Source organism: Galeopterus variegatus, unplaced genomic scaffold (assembly GCF_000696425.1).
Source record: "Galeopterus variegatus unplaced genomic scaffold, G_variegatus-3.0.2 Scaffold2716, whole genome shotgun sequence".
NCBI classification, from domain to species: Eukaryota; Metazoa; Chordata; class Mammalia; order Dermoptera; family Cynocephalidae; genus Galeopterus; species Galeopterus variegatus.
In genome coordinates this window covers 54,200-72,722 of record NW_007728827.1, presented here as the reverse complement: position 1 = coordinate 72,722, position 18,523 = coordinate 54,200, and the positions used below count along the sequence as shown (strand labels likewise).

General features: G+C 33.8%; 1 protein-coding gene across 1 annotated transcript in view; it reads right to left on the bottom strand.

The window, feature by feature from the left end:
- The window catches only part of LOC103598708 (phosphatidylinositol 4-phosphate 3-kinase C2 domain-containing subunit gamma-like), a gene marked incomplete at its 3' end in the record, with an annotated part of 252,245 nt that extends 233,974 nt beyond the window's left edge, over nt 1-18,271 (bottom strand). The window contains exons 1-4 of the mRNA XM_008582754.1: nt 17,597-18,271; nt 12,993-13,075; nt 9,134-9,291; nt 6,228-6,342 (exon numbers count right to left, since the gene is read on the bottom strand). Of these exons, the coding sequence (XP_008580976.1) occupies nt 6,228-6,342; nt 9,134-9,291; nt 12,993-13,075; nt 17,597-18,271 (1,031 nt within the window). The remainder of the gene's footprint in view (nt 1-6,227; nt 6,343-9,133; nt 9,292-12,992; nt 13,076-17,596) is intronic.
- Nucleotides 18,272-18,523: the final 252 nt, after the last annotated feature.

Sequence of the window (18,523 nt, the reverse complement as noted above, 5' to 3'; positions counted from 1 at the left end):
AGTGCATTTTATATATTCTAATGCTAAGATTTTATTGCATATTACCAATTTCTTTCCTCAGTATTTTTCACTTAAATACAAGATGATCATTGACTTTTCTTTGTGCCATTTTCTTATTCTTGCCCTTAATCCTTCTCTCCCATCTGATTGGTATATAGTAACAATATTGCCCTCACAATAGGGCATTATAATAACTGATTTCATGGCAAGGGAGAGGGCAAGGATTATATATGAATCATCATTGCATTCTCAGTAATTGATGAAACATTTTGCGCATGTGGTGTTTGATAGTTTTTGAATTGGATTATTATGTTCCCTGTACCCCAACCGTTGCAGACTCCTGCTAACTGCATACATTTTTTACCTTATGCTCTACCACAAGAAACTATTTGCTATTCACTGAATCCTGCTCAAGTGTTTTTGCAGTATTCTTTTGTAGTTAAGAGCCAGGATTATGCAGGCTATCAAGCCCTAGTTTGAATTCAGGCTTTCCTCTCCCTTTCTAGCTTGGTGACCTTGAACAAAGCATCAGATTTTCTATCTGTAAAACAGGGGTCATAATAGTATCTATGTTATAAGACTTAGATGTCTCCCCAAGATGAGGTAAGCAAACAATTAGTACTTAATAAATGGCAATTCCTATTATTATTCTCTTTGCCACCTTAGCTAGTTAAATACTCTAGGTGAAGTGTAGCACTATAAGTTTTAGAATCTAAATTATTACTTATGCATTAACTTATTAGATGTTACCTCTGTTCACTCTATGGGAAAACTTAATGGACAGATTTCCAAGTCTTAAGAACATATTTTTAAGATAAATTACATAAGAATAAACCATAAAAATAAATATGAATTACTAATATATATTTCTTCAGACATTAGACAGAACAGTAATTAATATTCTCCTTGTGAAAATAAATTATATAAATAAAAGTAGGCTATTATTCTTAAATAGTGTTAAATAAAATTCATAGCAGGCCATTGGTTGGGACTGAGCTCCTGCACTAGGCCCAAGAGATAAAATCAAAATGGAGTTACTCATTTTAAGTTTCACACTACCAGGCCAAAACTAAGTTGTTTATGTGACCTTCCCATATATCAGGAGAGCTAAATAACAGCCAAATCCCCAGTCAAGAAAGTTTTAGCAGGCATGCTAAGAAAGTTCCCCCTGCTTTAAAATTTACAAGAAGATAGCTTTGAAACAACAAGTCAGCTTTTTGTTCTCTATTTCTGTTTTCCTCAGTCCTTTCCTGTGTATAAGAACCAAACTTCTTTGCTCAGATCATTGAAACGAAATGTTGAAATGAAATGGTGTCCAATTTTAGAATCAAAAACAAAAGCTGATTAAGGTCTTCAAACTAAATGTCTTGTAATTTTGTCTTTTGACAATAGTAAGCAAATCCCTGATTTATACAAATCCTTCAATTTCCACTAGGAGATAAATGACTATAAGTAAACTTCTAATACTTGGCAACTTTTCTCTCTCAATAAAACTCAGTTGAATAAATTTTAATGATAAATTAAATTTAATAATTTATTAAATTTAATGACTATGAAAATAATAAATTAAATGACTATGAAAACATTTTAATAATCTATTATATTGTATTTAAGTAATATCACAATAAGAAACAAGAGTAAGATGACCTGTACAATATTTTTATTACTTGACATTTGAGCTATCTATTTATGGATGATTTACCTATTTTAAATAATGATTAAACCAAGGTCCATTGTAAATTTTCTTCAAGTAATACTCTTCTAATTTAACACTATTGCTTTCTGGATAATATTTCCTACTGCTAAAACTTAATACAAATATTTGGTAATGTTTTTTGTTCTTTGGAGCTAATGTTTTGGCATCAACCAAAGTCCAGATGTACACTTGAGAACTTGCACATTCAAATAATGAGTTTTAATGAGTAGTCAGTATAAAATTAAATTTACTAAAATGTTTTTCCTGTGCTCATTGGATATACTGTCAATACTGTATGTTGGGAGAAGGTAGCAGCCTAGTTATTGAGGTGTTAATGAATTCACATAGACAAGGGAAAAAGGGGTAAGCATTTCTGTGAGCTTAGCATAACAAAATGTCTGTGATTTCATACAAATATTTAGTATTATTTTGTTATAACTGGTAACTCTAAAAGGAAAACTAACTAGTCTTATAAGTAATTAACAGTTAACATTACACTATAAAGGACTGGATTAGCCAATAAGAATATCATCAAAGTTCACCACTTTACCCACAAGATATTTTCAAGCACATTCATGGTGAAATAATACACAGTGACAATGGAAATCTTACAAGAAACACATTTTGGCAGAAGGCAGGAGCATGCCTGGGACCTAGGTAGGAACTGTGGGCAGCCTCCCTTGCCCAGCAGAAGGCAGGAGCACTCCAAAAGCACCACTTCTACATGGGTGGTCCACCACAGCTACTGCCACAGTCACTGCCTCTGCAGGGGCATCTCATTGCCACAGCAGCAGCCACAGCCACCAGGCAGGTGGCTCACTGCCCACTTTCCCTCATTGTCAAGAAGAAAGTCACCAGCAGAGACCAGAGAAAGAAGAGAAGTCTCGCCTCAAAGCCTACTCCAGAGTAATAGAAGAAGCAACTGCTCCACCATATGACAAGACATAAACATAGAGATACTAGAAGTATGAAAAATCAAGAAAATATAACATAATGAAAGGAATACAGTAATTCAGACCCCATAGAGCAGAAAACCCTTGAAATCTCTGAAAAAGAATTCTAAGCAATAATCTTGAGGAAACTCAATGAGGTATAAGAAAACTCATTTAGACGACATAATGAAATGAGAAAAAATATCCAGGACATGTAGGAGAAAATACACAAAGAGATTAATACCTTAAAAAAGCATGTAGCAGAACTCCTGGAAAATAAGTATTCATTCAATAAAATAAAAGCCACAACTGAGAGCTTAAGAAGCAGGCTAGAGAAAGCAGAGGAAAGAATTTCTGATATTGAAAATAGTCTTTTCAAAATAACCAAGGTGGACAAAAAAAAAAGGAAAAAAAAAATTAAAAATGAAGAAAATCTAAGAGAGCTAATAGACAACCTTAAGCACACAAACATCCAAATTATGAGTGTTCCAGAAGGGAAGGAGAAAGAAAAAGCATTGAAAGCCTATTCAATGAAATAATAATGGAAAACTTCCCCCAAATAGTGAGAAATACAGACCTTCAGATCCATGCATCTCAAGATCTCCAAACAGATTTGATCCAAAAATATCCTCCCAATAAAGGGAATACACCATATCAACAAAATCAGGAACAAAAATCATATGATTATCTCAATAGAAAAATCATTTGAAAAAATTCAACCTCCTTTCATTGGAAAGACTCTCAGCAAATTAGGTACAGAAGGAAAGTATCTCAACACACTAAAAGCCATATTCGACAAACCCACCACCAATATCATCCTGAATGATATAAGAACAGGAACAAAATAAGGATGATCACTCTCACCACTCCTATTTAACATAGTAACATAACACTTTTAATTTAACATTTAGCCTGAGCAATCAGGTAAGAGAAAGAAATAAAGGGCATCCAGATTGAAAAAGATGAGTGTCCCTGTTTACAGGTGACATGATCCTATATATAGAAAAACTGAAAGACTTTACCAAAAAACTCTTAGAGCTGATAAACGATTTCAGTAGAGTTGCAGGATACAAAATCAACATACAAAAATCAGTAGCATTTTTATACTCCAAACATAAACTAGCAGTAAAAGAAATCAAGAAAGCAAGCCCATTTACAATAGACACCAAAAAATAAAATAATTACCAACCAATTTAACCAAGGAGGTGAAAGAGCGCTACAATGAAAATTACAAATCACTGCTGATAGAAATTAAAGACGACACAAAAAGAGGGAAAGACATTCCATGCTCTTAGATTGGAAGAATTAAATGTGAAAATGTTCACAGTACCCAAAGCGATCTACAGATTCAATGCAATCCCTATCAAAATATCAATAACATCCTTCACAGAAATAGAGAAAACAATCCTAACATTTTCATATGGAACTACAAAAGATCGCAAATAGCCAAAGCAGTCCTGAGCAAATAAATAAATAAATAAATAAATAAATCTGGAGGCATAGCACCACCTGACTTCAAATTAAGCTACAAAGCTATAGTAACCAACACAGCTGGGTACTGGCATAACAAGAGACACTCAGACTAATGGAACAGAATAGAGGACCCAGAACTCAACCTACATACTTATAGCCAACTCTTATTTGACAAGCGCAACAGGAACATACATTGGGGAAGGCACAGCCTCTTCAATAAGTGGTACTGGGAAAACTGGACATTCACATGTAGAAGAATGAAACTAGACCTATACTTTTTCTATATGCAAAAATCAACTCAAAATGGATTAAAGACTAATATATAAGACCTGAAAGTATAAAACTACTAAAAGAAAGCATAGGAGAAACAATTCAGGAAGCAGGACTGGGCAAAGACTGAATGAATAAGACCCCCAAAAGCATAGGCACCAAAGAAACTATAAACAAATGGGATTATATCAAACTGAAATGCTTCTGCACAGCAAAAGAAAGTTAACAGAGTGAAAGACAATCTATATAATGGGAGAAAATATTCACAAACTATGCATCCAACAAAGAATTGATATCTAGAATATATAAAGAACTCAAACAACAGTAAGAAAACAAGTAACCCTTGAAAAATGGGCAAAGGAGTTGAATAGCCCTTTCTTAAAGGAAGATATACAAATGGCCAACAGACATATGAAAAAATGCTCAACATCAATAAACATCAGGGATATGCAAGTCAAAACCACAGTGAGGTTCCTCGAACGACTACAGGTAGAACTACCAAATGATGCAGCAATCCCACCGACAGGTGTAACTCAAAGAAATGGAAATTTCATGTCAAAGCGGCACCTGTGCCCCACATTTATTGCAGTTCTGTTTACCACAGCTAATAGTGGGATCCAGCCTAAACGTTCATTGTCAGACGACTGGATTAGGAAAATGTGGTATATGTACAAAATGTAGCACTATTCTGCCATAAAAATGAACAAAATACTGCCATTTGCAGCAACATGAATGTTACTTAGAGGAAATTATGTTAAGTGAAATAAGCCAGGCACAGAAAGAGAAGTACTGCATATCTTACTCATAAGTGGGAGCTGGAAAAAGAAAAAAAAGAAAGAAAGATAAAACAATGACAATAATTCATTGAACTTTCAAAAGGAGAGAACAGAACTGAGGCCTCCAGAGGTGGGAAAGGGGAGAGGGTAATGAGAAATTGGTAAAGGGCCACGAAAAATGATTATACTGTATAATAAGAAATACAGTAATACTTATAAAAAAGAAATACATTTTTAGTTTCATGAAACTGCTGTCAATCTTTGGATACTTGTAGAATTGCAAAGGAGTAATGTAAATGGCAATCCACTTTATTGAACATTTTAATCTTTAATATTTTATTGTTTAGAATAACTATGCAACACCAGCAGATATATATTTCTTTCTTAATTCTGCATTATATTTCTAAGATTAGTTTCTAAGGAATTCCAGGCAAATGTTATTGTGGTATACTAAAAGATGACTTTTCTGTATTGTAAGTATTTGAGGTTGATACACATAAGAACAGACTTTTCCAATTGTTTTAATAAGCTGCCTGAATAAAGGAATGAGGAAATTATTTAAAAACTTAAATCTTCTGTAACAGTGTTATAATGCTCATCCTTAAACACCCTGTGATTTTAAAAAATCAGTAATCAGCGTTATGTTGTTTCAAACCGAAAACCTACTCATTACAAAAAATTTGATTTTCATAACTGTGATTAGTCCTAATAAGTTTTATCAACAGGTAGGGTGACCGACTCGTCCTCATTTTGGGGGGACTTTCCTGATTTCACAACTGAAATCCCCATGTCCTGGAAACCACCTTAATCTTGGGCAAACTGAGATGGTTGGTCACTGTAATTACAGGTCACTTAAATATCTGTTGCCTTAAATACATATAATACAAAATATCACCAAAAATAAGACTGTCAATATAATTTATAAAATTTAAAATTCTCTGCAGAAAGGGTAAAATTGATTTAATTTTGCTGGTCATAAGAGCATAATGTTTGCATAAAGTCTGTTTAAACAAATAGAGAGCAGTGACATTTAACACTGGTTATAACAATGATCAAAATTTACTTCAATAAGATACTTACTTCTGTAAAAATTCTTCAGAGCCGCATATACTTAGAAGATGATCTTTGGGGAATAACTGGTCATTTGCACAAAAATGCAGAATTTCTGCAATTAGGTCTTTGACAAGACAATTAGCTAAAAACAAAGATGAATAATAAAAGTTAACATGAGCTTATCATATATTGGCTTGGAAAATTTTTTTAGCACATTATGAAGTATTGTAACTGTCTAGCTTCATCAAGAGGAATTAAAATGAGATGCATCTCATTTAGTAGTCTGGTTAGATTTAGACATATTTTTGAAAAACATTGTTTGCAATTCCTGTCTTCTCCTTTTTACTTATTTAGATTTCATATTCCTAACATTTCTAGCAACAGCTTCTATCTTGTACCAAAGTCATTATTAATACCGTCTTCAGACTTTTGTTCTTTTGAGCACATATGTAATACTAGTAAAACACTAATATGAAGGGATGAAGGTATCACAGTTTTGGCATAAAGATTATTTTTTTATTTTTATTTTTTTTTGTGACCGGCCACACCGCGCTCAGCCAGTGAGTGCACCGGCCATCCCTATATAGGATCTGAACCCGCGGCCTGCACTCTCCCGAGTGCGCCATGGGGTCGGCCCGGCATAAAGATTATTTTTTTATTTTTATTTTTTTTTGTGACCGGCCACACCGCGCTCAGCCAGTGAGTGCACCGGCCATCCCTATATAGGATCTGAACCCGCGGCCTGCACTCTCCCGAGTGCGCCATGGGGTCGGCCCGGCATAAAGATTATTTTAATGTGAAAACATTTGAAATCTTATCCGAACTTTCCTTTTCTGACTAAAGCAGAGACTCTTGAAAATACAGCTGCCATTAACTCCCTTTTGACGGGATTTCCTCCAAATTCCAGGAAGGAGAGAGACTGCTCATTCCTATTTGCATTAAAAGAAAAAAAAAAAAAGAATCTTCTATATTTTCCTATTGAAGTCCTAAAACCACTCCTTTTTTGTGAAGTTGGTATATGAAGCTTTTCATCTGGGCATTCAGGTCCATGTGCATGTGTAAATAAACTTTTTTCTCTCCTGCTAATCTCTCTATTGTCAATTAATTCACAACTTTCATCCTGAACCATTCAGACCTAAGTGGGCAGAGGAACCTTTTCCCTCCAAACAGCTGTAAATGTTACTCTGTATGTTTTCATGAATGTGTCTTTTCTCCTCTGCTACTTCTTTCTCCTTCACTTCTTCCTAGTCTTTCTTCTCTTCCTCCTCCTAAGACTTTTAACATCTCTGAGGACATGGAAATCCTTTTTACCACTTCACAATTTTAACACTAAACACAACTTCATTACTTTGCTATTCTCGTAAAAGTTGAAAATGGCCTCTGGCTTGCCAAATTCAACAAATGGACATCCAGAGAGAGATGCTGGAAATTATAGTAACATAAAAGAACAGAAGTGGTCTCCATAGTTTATGATTATTTTCTGCCTTTTAGCAACTGAAGCCAACATGACCCAGACTCAGGTCCATCTGATTGGATCAAGGTGCAGTACTATTGATATTGGCTGGTGATCAGAATCCTACTTTTAGAAATTGGGAATTGGATCCAAGAGAGATTGAACTCTCTTTAGGTGGCTGGTCAAATAGCACATATGCTTGAGAGCTTGGTTTTCCACTTGGAGAAGCAAAGGAAATGAATTAGCAGAGAGCCAGAGACACGTGGGAAGCAACAATACAGACAGATAAAGTAAGAAGTATAGAAGAATTTGGGGCCGCCTAGTCATTTGTGTTTTTAGTACCCTCCTAGTTCTTTGCTGAATTCCCACTTTTTTTTTTCTTCCTTTTTTTGTCTTTTTTACTGACCGGTAACAGGATCGCAACCCTCGTTGTTGCGCCCATACTGGGGACCAGCAACGGGATCGCAACCCTCGGTGTTGCGCCCGCACTGCGCTCAGCCAGTGAGCGGGAACCGGTCTCCACATGGGATCCGAACCCTCGGCGGGAGCGCCACCGCACTCCCAAGGGGCGCACTCTCCAGTGCGCCACCGGGCCGGCCCTGAATTCCCACTTTTGAATTCTATAGGAAATCCTTATATTATTAAAATTTTTTTTTCTGCTTAAAGCAGCGGTTTTGATTTCTGTTAGTTTCAAAACTTGATAGTCCGAACTAACATAGCAACACTGCTATGCTTGTAGTTTTCTGTACTAACTCAGAAGCTTGAATAGAGTAAAAAATAAAAAAAGCAAAATAATCATCATCGTCATCAAGAAATAAAAGTTTTCTGTGTAGAAACATAATTAGTAGAAACTAAATGTTGTTTAAAGAACTAATAATGTTTTGCAAAGCAGTGGACTATAATAGTGAAATAAAATATTAAGCAACTTTAAAGATATTCTAAAACTTTAGAGAAACAGGAATCATCAGGTGAGTCTGATAAAATACAAATTCCTGGGATCCATGCACAGAGACTCTGAGTCAATAGGGGAGATACTGCACAGGGCTGTTAGACTTCTCACTGTGCTAACAGAGACTATGTATCAATGCCTGTTCTACCCCATATCTATTTCTATTTGAATAAAATAGCTATTTCCAATGGATAGGAGCAGTCATTTTCACTTATGTATCATGTTTGTCTAGATTCTTTTTGAAATTTAGAGCTTTTTATTTTAATATGTTGAAAATTTGCTATACTTGCTATTAAGCATTTTACAAGCAGGAGAATAAAGTACTCTGGGGTGGGCAATGTAAGGAGAGTTCTTGAAGAAAATTGCCTTAAACGTTAACAAAAGTCTCCCAGTTATTTTCCTCTTAATTCACTTCAGGGCCAAACAGTAGCTAATAATGCCTCTTTAAATGATTTTAGTTTGTGAATTCAAGGCTATGTACCCAATAGCGGCTTTATGTGAATTTCTATACTTAATTGCAAAGTTGCTTACCATATGGCGTAAAATGAAGTAGTTCTGTTGAGTTACCAGTAAATATATTTATGTTAAACCTAGTATTAGAAAATAGCTGATATGGAAATTCTGTAATGGTGCTCCAGATCTTCCCAGAATTGGAATTAATGTCAGCTGCATGATATGTTTCCCTTATTCTGAAAAATATATGTGAAGAAAAATACTTACGACAAGATCTGCAAGATATAACTTAAAAAAAATATTGCCCACAATATAATTTAAAGAAACTTCATGAATTGTTTTGCTATAGAAGATCTAAAGCATTAAAACAGTAGCTGATTTGTGGCACAATGCAAAGATTCTAGGCCAGATTGATAGAGATTACGATTATATGAAAAACAAGTATAAAGGACTGTTCTTTAGGTTTTCCCAGGAGTACCTCATTTGAGATAGTTAAGGATACATTGTCATAAAATAAAACATGAGAATTCACTCTGAACATTGGCACTTGCTTCGTTTACATTGCTTTTGATGTCTGAATTCCTCCTTTTGGATTTCTCTTATCCCTAACTTTCTCAAGCTGCAAGTCACTAATTTTGACTTAGAGATTTTGGTAAATAAATTTTCTTGTTTGTATTTAATTTGTAGACTCTCCGTTTTCTTTAAATTTTTTTGAATTTGAAACAAATATTTGGATTTCACACATATAATTGAGCTTAGAAATCATTTGTACATTCTGAACAATTATCTATTACATAAATGAACCAAAGAATTGCAAAACAGTTTATCTATGGAGAGAGAAGCCTTGCGTTTGAATCCTGGAATTTCTACTTACTAATGTTATGGCCAGAGGCAAGTTATTTGACTAGTTTCTTTGTTTGCACAAAAGGGGGCATTCCTATCTACTTCAAAGGTTTAGTGTGAGGATTAAAAGAGAAGTGTGTAAAAGATTTGCATAAGATAGAGTAATATACAAATGTGATGTATTATAATTATCATTGTATGTTGCCACAGTTTGATTTCTGTCGGTCCATGTTTCATGCCCACATGTAGAATATAACATAAAAATATTTACAAGTAGGTGATATTTAAAATGCTCTTGATGGTGAATATGAAATCTTGTTTTCTATGTGAATTATGCTGATATCTAAACTTCACAGTGCTCTTTCTGAATGGAAACTTATGCATTTTACATTAATACATTGCATCCTTAATGTTCATTGTATTCCGTTTGTGCAGTGAAAAACTAGTGCCAGGCCTTTGAAGTGGCTCCATCTTTTTTTTCCTTTTTTTCCCTTTTTGTCTTTTTTTGTGACCAGTAACGGGATTGCAACTGGTAACGGGATCGCAACCCTCGGTGTCGCGCCCGCACCGCACTCAGCCAGTGAGCAGACCGGTCCCTATATGGGATCCGAACCCTCAGCGGGAGCGCCGCTGCGCTCCCAAGCACCGCACTCAACCGAGTGCGCCCCCGGGCCGGCCCGAAGTGGCTCCATCTTTAACACTATTAGATTCCATGGAAACATCCCCTCTACAAGGGCCCGACAAATGGATGTGTGTATTCACTCAATGGGTCCGACATGCATCAGTATCACCTTGTATTCTGCGTCCTATTCCCATCGTTTCTGATTCAGTATATCTGTGGAGGATCCCCCAAACTTGCCCTACAAATAGTTTCTCAAGTAAGCTGCTGCTGCTGCTCTGGAACTGGAGTTTGAGAACCACTGCTCAGGATAAAGATATGGGTCACTTTCCCTTGCTATACCCTACCGCAGAGGTCTAGACTCCATTTCTGGATCATGGAGCTTTATGATTTAGCATTTACCATATGGTAAGATACTACTCAGTGCATACATGATTTCAGCTTTTACCATTTTGGGGAATTAAATTTAAAATGCAAATTCATGGTTCATTCTGTCCTAAACCTTTCCTGAGCATCATCTACTGTGGGCCACTAACATCTTTCCAGATGCTATAGTATTTTATCATTTTTTTAAAAATAAGAATGTGGCATATTTCTTGAAAGATGTGTCTTTGACTTATGTCACACACAAAAAAATGAATCCAACAAATTAGAAAACTTCTTTAAAGGCGTATAAAAGGAATGTTAATAACATATTTAGGTATGCTTATTTAAATATTAGGAAAAAACCAGATTCAATTGGATATCTACATTGATTCTCTTCTGGATTTCCATAAGTTTTGGAAAGTCTGTTAAGAAACTTGGCTTTCATATTCAATTTATCTTCTTCTTTTGAATTAACAGTGCCTAGCACACAGGTCCTCAGATTATTGCTGAGAGAATAGTGTTTGTGTCCATAAATAATTATGTGTATATACATTTAATCATTTTGTAAATGAGTATTTTTCAATAAATTTATTGAAATCAAAGAAAAGTATGTATTAATATAACCTATGGTTTCTTTCACTGCTCTAAAGTTATTGTCTGGTTGTTTGTTTCAGTTCTCATGGTTATTTTGAAAGAAACCATTAAGAAAAATTATATTTAAGAATTTGGAAAATGCACCACAAGCTATTGACAAACTATCACAGGAAATATTTTCATGTCACCACTGTTTCCACAAGAAGATTTTACCTAAGAATATGAAATTATGTTCTGAAAAAAGGTGTTGCCAGAGGAGCTAATATTAAGAGTTCTGTCTGTGGAGTTATCCTGAGGAGCGATATATTAAAGTATTAAGAGAGCTATTTTTCATGCTTAGAAGGTAGAAATTACTATATTTTAAATTTAATGTGGCAAGTTTTTAGCAATGCTTGTCATTTTGTAGTAAGTAACTTATTCCTGAAAGAATCAATATTGATAATTTTAAAGATCCTAATTTAGGAATAAAAACACCATTAAAAATTTTTTTTTCTGTAAACTGGGCAAGAAATTAATTAAAGTTAAATATTTTCATGGATTTGAGATGATTTGTTTTGTTTTTATGTGTGTGCCTTTCAAACCTTCCAATATGGTTGCACTGTTTTTGAGACAGGGACGTTGCTTTTTTGTTTGCATGTTTGTTTTAAATTTAAATATCTCTCATGTATGAACTAGTGATTAGGCACTTAAGTAGCCTTTAAATTAATGATTAAATAAATAATCCAAATAAATAAAAAAATAATCCAAATCTTTAATCCCAAATGATCATTTAGTAAGAAGCTAAAGCTTATAAAAATATATTTATTATATTTGAACAGCTATACATGGATAAAAACCAAGAGAATTAAAGTGTTGTAAATACACTAATTTTTAAAATTTTTCAAGAATCTTAGCAGAGATGACATTATATAAACTGTAATTGCTAACAAGAAATTGGTCTTTAAAAAAGGCATTTATCTTTATATCTAATTATTATAGTAATATTTTAATTCATTTTTAGATTAGCAAAAAAGATTAATGATGTGTTTGTAATATCCCCTAGAGATCATAGTTGTTTTTCAGTGCATTAACACACATATATTTGTTTAATATTCTGGCAACCATTCAAGATAAGATTGAGCTATTAAGAGGAAGACACTCATGATTCTAAATAGAATATCCCAGGTAGGAAAGATAAATCTATGTTAATTTGGGGCTGAGCTAGAGGAGTCAGTCACTTGTGTTATTAAATGAGAAATTAATTCACTGTAAACTGAAATACCAACAAACAACAAGAGCAAGTCCGCATTTATGAAACGTTCAACTCTAACCAAATTTTCAAGAGAAAAAAATCTATTTGACTATAAATAATATAAGTAGGTTAATGAACTAATTTGTCAAAAATTTCTACTTTTTACTTCTTCAAATTACAAGACTTTGACATTTTATATACAAAATCAATCACTTCAATTATGTAAAAAAACAAAAATTTGTTCAGGCACAAACTTCAAAGTCTAACAAAATAGCAATACTCACTTTTTTACTTTGTTGCAAAAGGAGGCCAGAGTCATATTACTGCCTTGAGGTACCTCAGCCAGCTGAATGGAACAACCTATTGACTTAAAATAAAAAAGGCTAAATTAATACAGTTTGATGTAGAGAAAAGATTAACACAATTCTACAATGTTTATCCTATTTTCAACATTGATTCAGATTTTATTTTTATTTTTTATTAATATTTTAACTGAATTAATACTTACATGTAGAAAAATGCATAGATCTTAAGTATATAATTTGAATTCTGTGGAATACCTACAACTGTGATATTAATACACCAATGAAAATATAGAACATTTCCCTCACTTTGGAAATTTTCCCCATATCTCCTTTTAATCAATCTGCACACCTGTTTGATAATTACTGTTATTCAGATTTCTATCACCATAGATTAGGTGTATATGCTATTTTGTTCCTGACTTCTTTCACTTAAGTGATATATATTTTTAAAATATATCCATATTGTCACATATATTAAGAGTTTGTCATTTTTATTGCTGGTTAGTAGTATTCCATGTGTGACTAATCTATAATTTGTTTAGCCATCTCCTGTTGACAAACATTTGGATTGTTTTTAACTTTTCAGTATTGTAAAGAAAACTATTAACTTTTATATACAAGTAATTATGTGGACATATGCTTCATTTTTCTGAGAATACATGCATAAATGTCTCAGTCATATGTGTATGATTAATTTTTAAAGAAATAATTTTTGCCTTATGTATTTTGAAGCTCTGTTATTAGGTACATACACATTTCAATTTGTTTTCTCTTTGTGATCAACACTTTGATTATTATAAAATGATACTCTTTTTCTCTAATAATACTCTCTCTTAAACTGTACTTTAATAACCACATCAGATTTCTTTTTCTGGTTGAATGCTAAGTCTTTTCATTTCTTTTACTTTCAACCTATCTGTGTTTATGTTATCATAAGTTTGTTTCTTGAGACAGTAGTTGAGTCTTTCTTTTTTATTTAGTTAATTTCTGCCTTTTATTTGGTGTATTTAGTCTATTCATATTGAAAATATTTATGGAGGTTGTTGGATTTAAGATTGCCATATTTGTGTCTGTTTCTTTTCTTATTGTAACATAGTTGATTATACATATCTGTAGGGTTCAGAGTTGAATATTAACACCTGTGTGCAATATGTGATGCTCAAATAAAGATAATTAGCATACTCAATATAATATAATGTAACCATTTTTAATGTCTTTACCAATTCTTCTCTTAGCCTCCCCCGCTTCCCCACCTCTGATAACCTCAGTTTATATCCGTTTCTATTTCTCTTCTATTATATTTTGTTCTTTTGTTTCTCCTTTTTTGGTTTATTTGATTTTTTTTCCTATTTCATTTATTCCTCTGTTGGATTTTTAGATTTTATTCTTTGAATATCTTTCAGTGGTTGTGCTAGCTTTAGTAATTATAATATTCATCCTTAACCTATCTCAGTTTACATAGTTAAATACTATACCATTATATTTAAAATGTGAGAATTTACAACAGCAAAACAATATTTACCCCCTCCCAACCTTTATGTTTTTGTTGTTATATTTTTCATCCACATACACAGTAAATCCCACAATAACATGCTATTATTTTGCTTTATTCATCTGTCTGACAAAAATTAAGAAGTCTTTTGTATTTACCAATATACTTACCATTTTTATCACTCTTCATTCCTTTCTAGAGTCCATGTGGTGTCATTTTTCTTGTACCTGATACATTTATTTGGCATTTCTTGTGTGCATGTTGGCTGACTAATTTTTTGTCAACATTTGCTTATATGTCTTTATTATCAGTTTTGAAACATATACTCTATGGATATAGAAGTAAGTTTTTTTCTTTCTTTTAATGAACTTAAAAAATGTTATTTCATGACACTGGCTTTCATTGTTTCTGATAAGTTTGCTTTTATTCAGATTGTTGTTCCACTGTGTGAAATGCTTTTCCCTCTTTGTCTCCTTTTATGATTTTCTCTTCACATTTGCTCTTCAGATGTTTAAGTATATTGTGCCTACATGTACTTGGCCTTGTATTTAATCTGTTTGGGATTTGTTGAGCTTCTCAAATCTGTAACTTGATATTTTATACCAAATTCTATAAACTTTCTGAAAATTATTTCTTGAAGTTAATTTTTCTCCCTATTTTTCTTCTCTCCTGCTAGTATACCAAATGTCCAGATATTAAACTCCTTGTCTGATAAGTCTCTGAATCCTTTCTCATTTCTATGTAATGCTTTTCTTTTCTCTTCTTCTATTTAGGTAATTTTTATTGTTTTGCTTTGAAGTTTACTATTTTCCCTGCCCTTTACTATCTGTCGTTAAGTACACCCAGTGACTTTTTTTATAGCAGATATATTTTCAGTACTAGTATTGGCATTTATTTTTGTTTGTGTTTTTATAGTTTCTAATTTCCTTTTGAGATTCTTCATTAAATTACCCACAATGAGCACCTTTTACTTTATCTACTTGAACATACTTTTAATAACTACTTTAAAGTTCCTATCTGTTGGGCCGGCCCGGTGGCGCACTGGATGGTGCGCCGCTTGGGAAGCGCGGCGGCGCTCCCGCCCGAGGGTTCGGATCCCACATACAGACCGGTTCCCGCTCACTGGCTGAGCGAGGCGCGGGAGCAACGCCAAGGGTTGCAGAGGCGCAGGAGCAACGCCAAGGGTTGCAGTCCCGTTGCCGGTCCCCGGTCCGGTACGGGGGCAACACTGAGGGTTGCGATCCGTTGCCGGACACGGAAAAAAGACAAAAAAAAAAAAAAAAAAGTTCCTATCTGTTAATTCCAACATCTGGATTATCTCAGAGTCTCCTTCTACTGATTGGGTTATATTTTTTGATTGTGGGTCAAAATTACTTGCTTCTTTATGTATCTATGCATTTGTTATTATGTGTAGGATATTGTAGATGGCACATTATGAATTCATTTTTTTTTTAAGTAAAGTACCATTTTCCTATGGCAGGCAATTAAAATCCTTTTGGTATTGTCAACTTTGTTTTAGTTTTCTGTTGGGCCACATCATTTTGGTTGGTGTAGCATTTACTTTAGAGCATGGGTTTTACTCTTAAAGGATGGCTTTGTGGAGTCTCATTTGAATGCCTAAAGTGCTCAGCTCAGTCTCTTTAGCTCGGCTAGAATTTCTGCACTGTATACATTCTACTTTGTGTGGTAAATTCAATCACCATCCAATTCTCAGCTAAAAGCTGACAATATTTATTAAGCCTCACAGGCACATGGCAATACTTGGCTAAGAATGTGCAGTAAATCCCCTGTGTGCTTCTAACCCCCAACCGGTGCATAGCTCCTTTTTCTCCAGCACTCTGGCCTGCAAATCACAGCCACTTCTACAGCCTGGAATTACAGGCTCTGACTCCTAATCTCAGTGATAACTGCTGCTCAAATTGGACCCTGCTACTTGCATAGCAGCCAGAACCTGTCCTCACACAGAAACCAGGATGATCACAAGGTTCACTTTTCCCACAGATCAATGTCCTATACTGCCTGTTGTTCAATGCCTGAAATCAGTTGCTGCTTCATATATTTTGTCTAAGTTTATAGTTGTTTTCAGTGGTATGGGAAGCTCAGTATTTATTACAATGTTGTGATCAGAATTAAATGTATGTCCTTAAAATTTATTGACTTTTAATTCACATCTGTTGAGGTCTTACCTCCTCTGCAAGTGCTTCTGACAGAATTAGGTGTTTCTTCTCTTATGTACTCACCCCCTCTGTCATTTTACAGGGTTGCCATTATGTGTGTGCAAGTTAATTTGAGCAGTATGACATTCCTGAATTCAGGTATCATGTCTTTCCTTCTTTACATCTATTCTGCCTAGCATATCACAAGGAAGGATTTGATAACTAATTAAATAAATAAAAAATCCTTTTGCTTCAACCTGTAAATTGCAGCTGCTAATAACATTACTTCTTTTGTATTGTTTACTTCTGGTTTCACTTGTGTCTAGACTTAGTATAAGTAGAAAAATCTTCAAATATTATACAGAAAACTCTATGGTTACTAAAATGATTAGAGAGTTACTAATGAAAGCATTAGGGTAAGTTATACAATGATTACTTAATTTCCTACTCTTGAAATGATCACAACAGAACTTGCCTGGCCATAGCATAATTTGGGGGACTCTGGGTAAAAAGACATTTTTCATACCAATAATGATATAAAATTTTAAATTATTACAGTGTGACTTAAAACATAAATATCATAAATCTTTGTCTGCTTGTGTGTGTACATAACACAATAATAATAGAAAATACTATCAGCTAAACCTCCAAATACATATTTTTATTCAGTAAAAGATAAGTACTATAACAGTGTATTTAGTTTTGATGAATCTGAAACTTTAAAAATACTTTAAAAAAATTATTTTCCTTTTTTTCCAGAAAAAAATAATTTGTCCAAGCACTTGAATTTGTGAAAATAAGTAAGTTTTTTTCAAAAGCAATATTAATAGATTTCCCTATTTAAGGTTAGTTATTTTCATTACCAAATTAATTCAATACATCACAGAATGATTCTTTCAGATTTGTATTTTTGGGTTGATGTATATTACACATACCTCTATGTTCTTTGGCCAGGTGCTTTCCCATTTCCTGGGTAGAAAAGAATCTTTAAAAAGCATCAGAGAAGGTTCCACAATATTCATATGTCCACTCGTTTCATTCTCTTCTTCTGGCATTAAGTCAGTTGAGGATGGATATATAGAATGAATGTTACTTTCAAATCCTATATAGTAGTTATAATTTTCATTGTCAAATTCTCTCTGTAGATTAATTTTATATGAACTAGTGGATGATGGAGCTAATATATTGAATCCGGAGTCACCAGCACCATGATGTTTTTCTACAGGGTTTCCCCAGGAGCTTTCTTTATTCATGTTTTGAAGTCTTGGTAGCACAGAAGGACTAAAACCAATTACTGGTGTCTTCCTAACTTGATGCTGGGAGAGCTCAGGGTTTTTAGAAGTGAATTCATTCAAGGATATTTGGTGTGTTTCATCTAATGAATGCTTTTCTAAGTCCCAGTTTGGTGTACTGGGCACAAAAAAGCTGTTTTCTTCAATTTCATTCTGACAGAGAGGAATTTTATTACTGATTTCATCTACTAGCTGATCAAAACCTAGACTGACTTGACTAGAAGAAAAGGGTTGATTTACGGAGTGAAATTCTTGGTGCCCATGCTGTTCTTCATGTGATTTATTAGGATTTAGATCAGCTTGCCGGCAATATGCCATTCTTTATTTTATGTAACTGAGAGAGTTGACTCTGCTCCAAATATCTCCTTGATGACGTTACAAAAGAGGGTAGAAATTTTCCTAGAAAAGGCATAAAAGGAAACAAAAAATCTTTAATTTGAAATAAAAGAGCTTGTAAGAAAGTAAGATGATGAATAAATTTAAACAAGTGTTTTGAAGTTTTTTCTTAGCAAGTGAAATAATTCCTTGAGTAATGTAAAACTTCAAGGCTCACAACATTATGCATCTGAG